At 29.4% G+C, this 3,011-nt stretch overlaps 1 protein-coding gene across 1 annotated transcript; it reads left to right on the top strand.

Moving 5' to 3' along the window:
- The first annotated feature begins 1,833 nt into the window (after nucleotides 1-1,833).
- LOC131657184 (dirigent protein 11-like) lies at nucleotides 1,834-2,671 on the top strand. Its single transcript, XM_058926660.1, has one exon. It carries the CDS (start codon nucleotides 1,866-1,868, stop codon nucleotides 2,424-2,426), a length of 561 nt encoding a protein of 186 aa, XP_058782643.1. The 5' UTR covers nucleotides 1,834-1,865; the 3' UTR covers nucleotides 2,427-2,671.
- The last annotated feature ends 340 nt before the right edge of the window (nucleotides 2,672-3,011 follow it).

A 3,011-nucleotide genomic window follows, 5' to 3' on the forward strand; every position in this document is an offset into this window, starting at 1 on the left:
AAATTTTTGAAATACCATTAATTAATTGTTCCTCAATGAATTTGTTCTCCACAATATGAAATGATTAGAGTTGTTGTTTCAAATATAACCTATGAGTCAAATACTTGATCATATACAATGATTCAAGCGTTAACCACATTTCATCAGCGGTCTTCTCCCTTGCGAGTTCTCCCATACTTTATCTCTGCAGTAAAAGATAATGAAGTTTATAATCTTAACCTCCATCTCAATCTTCTTTGTCAGGTCTGCCCCTATGCCTATGCAAGCAGAGCCACTTCATAGAGCCTCACATTTTTAAGGGCCTCCAAATAATAATTAAATTTTAGAAAACAAATAAATCATTAAATAATTTCTTAACTAGAATATTAATTGTAAGAAAATAAAGCAGGTGTTATTGAACCCACAAATACAATTGCTATCGGCGAACGATGCATGAAGTTTAAACTCCTATTTAGAGCAAACTTTTAATTGTAGTCTAATAACTCATACTATCATATTAAGTATAAATAACGAATAAATTTTTTTTATATTTCATTTTCTTCCAATAACTTCTAATTCTTTAAAAATCACTTCTAACTTTAAAAATTAGAACTCTATAATGACAAATCCCACACATTATTTCTTACTAATAATAACACATTATCTTCCAAAATCTCTATTCTTAGAACGATATTATTTTATATTATTATTACAAAATATAATTTATTTAACATTAAATTGATATAAAAATTAAATATTATTTTATATAATTTTTATTTATGATATTAATACTTCATTATATCTTAACAATTTTTTTTTAACGTGTACTAATCATAATGTGTTTTGAAAAACTATTTTACACCCGTTTTTTAAAAATAGGTGTAAAATTATATTTTGTTTTTAAAACCTATGTTTCTTATCGGTGTTTTGAAAATATTGATATAAATTCATATTTTCTTTAACTTTATTTTTTTAATTAGAACAGGGCTTTCAAATTGATTGGGCCGACCCTTTTCTCTATTTATGTCAAGGTAACCGACATTAAGATCTCACCATTCAATGCTTCTCTATAGTTTTTTAATCAAGATATTTTATGTCTTCACTTTCCCCAATTCAAAATTGTTGGCTCTAAAACAATTCTTAATATTTCATTTAGAAGTAATGGTAGTACCCTTTGTCTAATGGTGGAGGACGATAGTTGTTATAAAAGACTCAAAGATTCAAATACACCAAAAAAATGTAATGTGAGAGAACAAAGTACAATAAAAACCAAACTAAACCACATTAAACCAATAGACTAATAGGTGAGACCAAACCTCAATTTAGGCTACTTGAGTACAATAAATTTAGGCTACTTGTTGTAAAAAACTCAAAGATTCCAATACACTAAAATATTTGATGCAAGAGAACAAAGTAAGTTCAATAAAAACCAAACTAAACAGTCTAGACCAATAGACCAAAAGTTAATCTACATCCTTGCAAACGTACAATGAAAACGTACAATAACATATTCTAATATAAAACAATAGTCACCCCCCTCAGTTCCTACTGGATTCCTCATAGATAAAGTAGAATCTGAATGATGTATAATAATAACACTAGTGTAAAAGTGATTCCCAAATTAATGCCAATACAAGCAAGTGGTAATTTTAGTAATCTTGTTCTCTATGTGTAAGTGTGTAAGTTGGCATTGTTGTGCATTGTGCAATGCATTCAAATAAACAATTTCCACTTGAAAGTTCCTCGCCATATCCGTGGCCAATATAAACTATTCAACAAAAATATTTAACTTGAGAAAAACCCTTATAAATAAAGCATTGTGTTTTCTTTGCATTAGTAACAAAACTTCTTTGAGTAAGAAAACAAAGTATCTTTATCTTATAACAATGTCTCTTTCACATACTTTCATCTTTCTCTTCTCCATTATCACACTCATAATTTCCAATGGAGTTTTCTCACAACAATCCAACATCATATTACCCTCCGAACAACAACGAAACACCGAAAAACTAACACATATCCACTTCTACTACCATGACATCAGAACCAAAAAAAACCCTACCATGATACAAATCATCGACACGCCAAAAAACGTGGCTAATGGATTTGGTTCAGTTTTTATGATGGATGATGCAATGACGGAAGGGCCAGAGTTAAGTTCAAAGCAGATTGGAAGAGCTCAAGGGCTAATAGGTCTTTCATCACTTCATGATATTGCTGAGTGTATGTTGATAAATTTAGTTTTTGATGAAGGGAGTTATGCTGGAAGCACTCTAAGCATGTTGGGGAGGAACCCTATTTCAAAGCAAAATAGAGAAACAAGTATTGTTGGTGGAACTGGTGTTTTTAGGTTTGCTAGAGGCTTTGCTATTGCAAATAGTGTGAACTCCATTTCTACACCTCAACATTATATTGTTGAGTATAACATTACTGTTTCTCATCCCTAGAATGTTACTATTGCATGTGTCTACTAGTACTAGAATATTACTAGTGCATGCAGTGCATGTGTCTCCTAGAATGTTACTATTGCACGTGTCTATTACTACTAGAATATTACTAGTGGATGTGTCTACTACTAATAGTAGTTTAGAAACTTTGCATGTTTGTTTTTCTTGTTTTGTTTGCTGCATGTGTCCTTTTCTTATCTATTATGAATGACAAGTACTAGTTGACAAATATATTTTGTCTTCATGTTAACTCTTACATGTTGTCTCTTTCTAAGATATTTTGCTTTTTGTTTTATTTTAGATTTATATTAACTTTTTATTTGGATAACAATTTAAACTCTATGAGAGCAACAACAATATATAATTGGATTGTTATCCACTTCATAATCGACATATGTATTAATTATTATGTGTTTTTATTGAAAAACATTAATTTTGATGGGTGTATCAGTAATGTAATAAAAGATTTTAAATTTATGTGAAAGTTTATCAATGGTTAAAGTGGCTGTTTCTTGTTCTTTTGCTTTGTTTTTTTTGGGGCTTAATAATATATATATTAAGCAAGTATAATTGTGTTTACTTCCT

The sequence above is a fragment of the Vicia villosa genome, linkage group LG3, assembly GCF_029867415.1.
Source record: "Vicia villosa cultivar HV-30 ecotype Madison, WI linkage group LG3, Vvil1.0, whole genome shotgun sequence".
Lineage (NCBI taxonomy): Eukaryota > Viridiplantae > Streptophyta > Magnoliopsida > Fabales > Fabaceae > Vicia > Vicia villosa.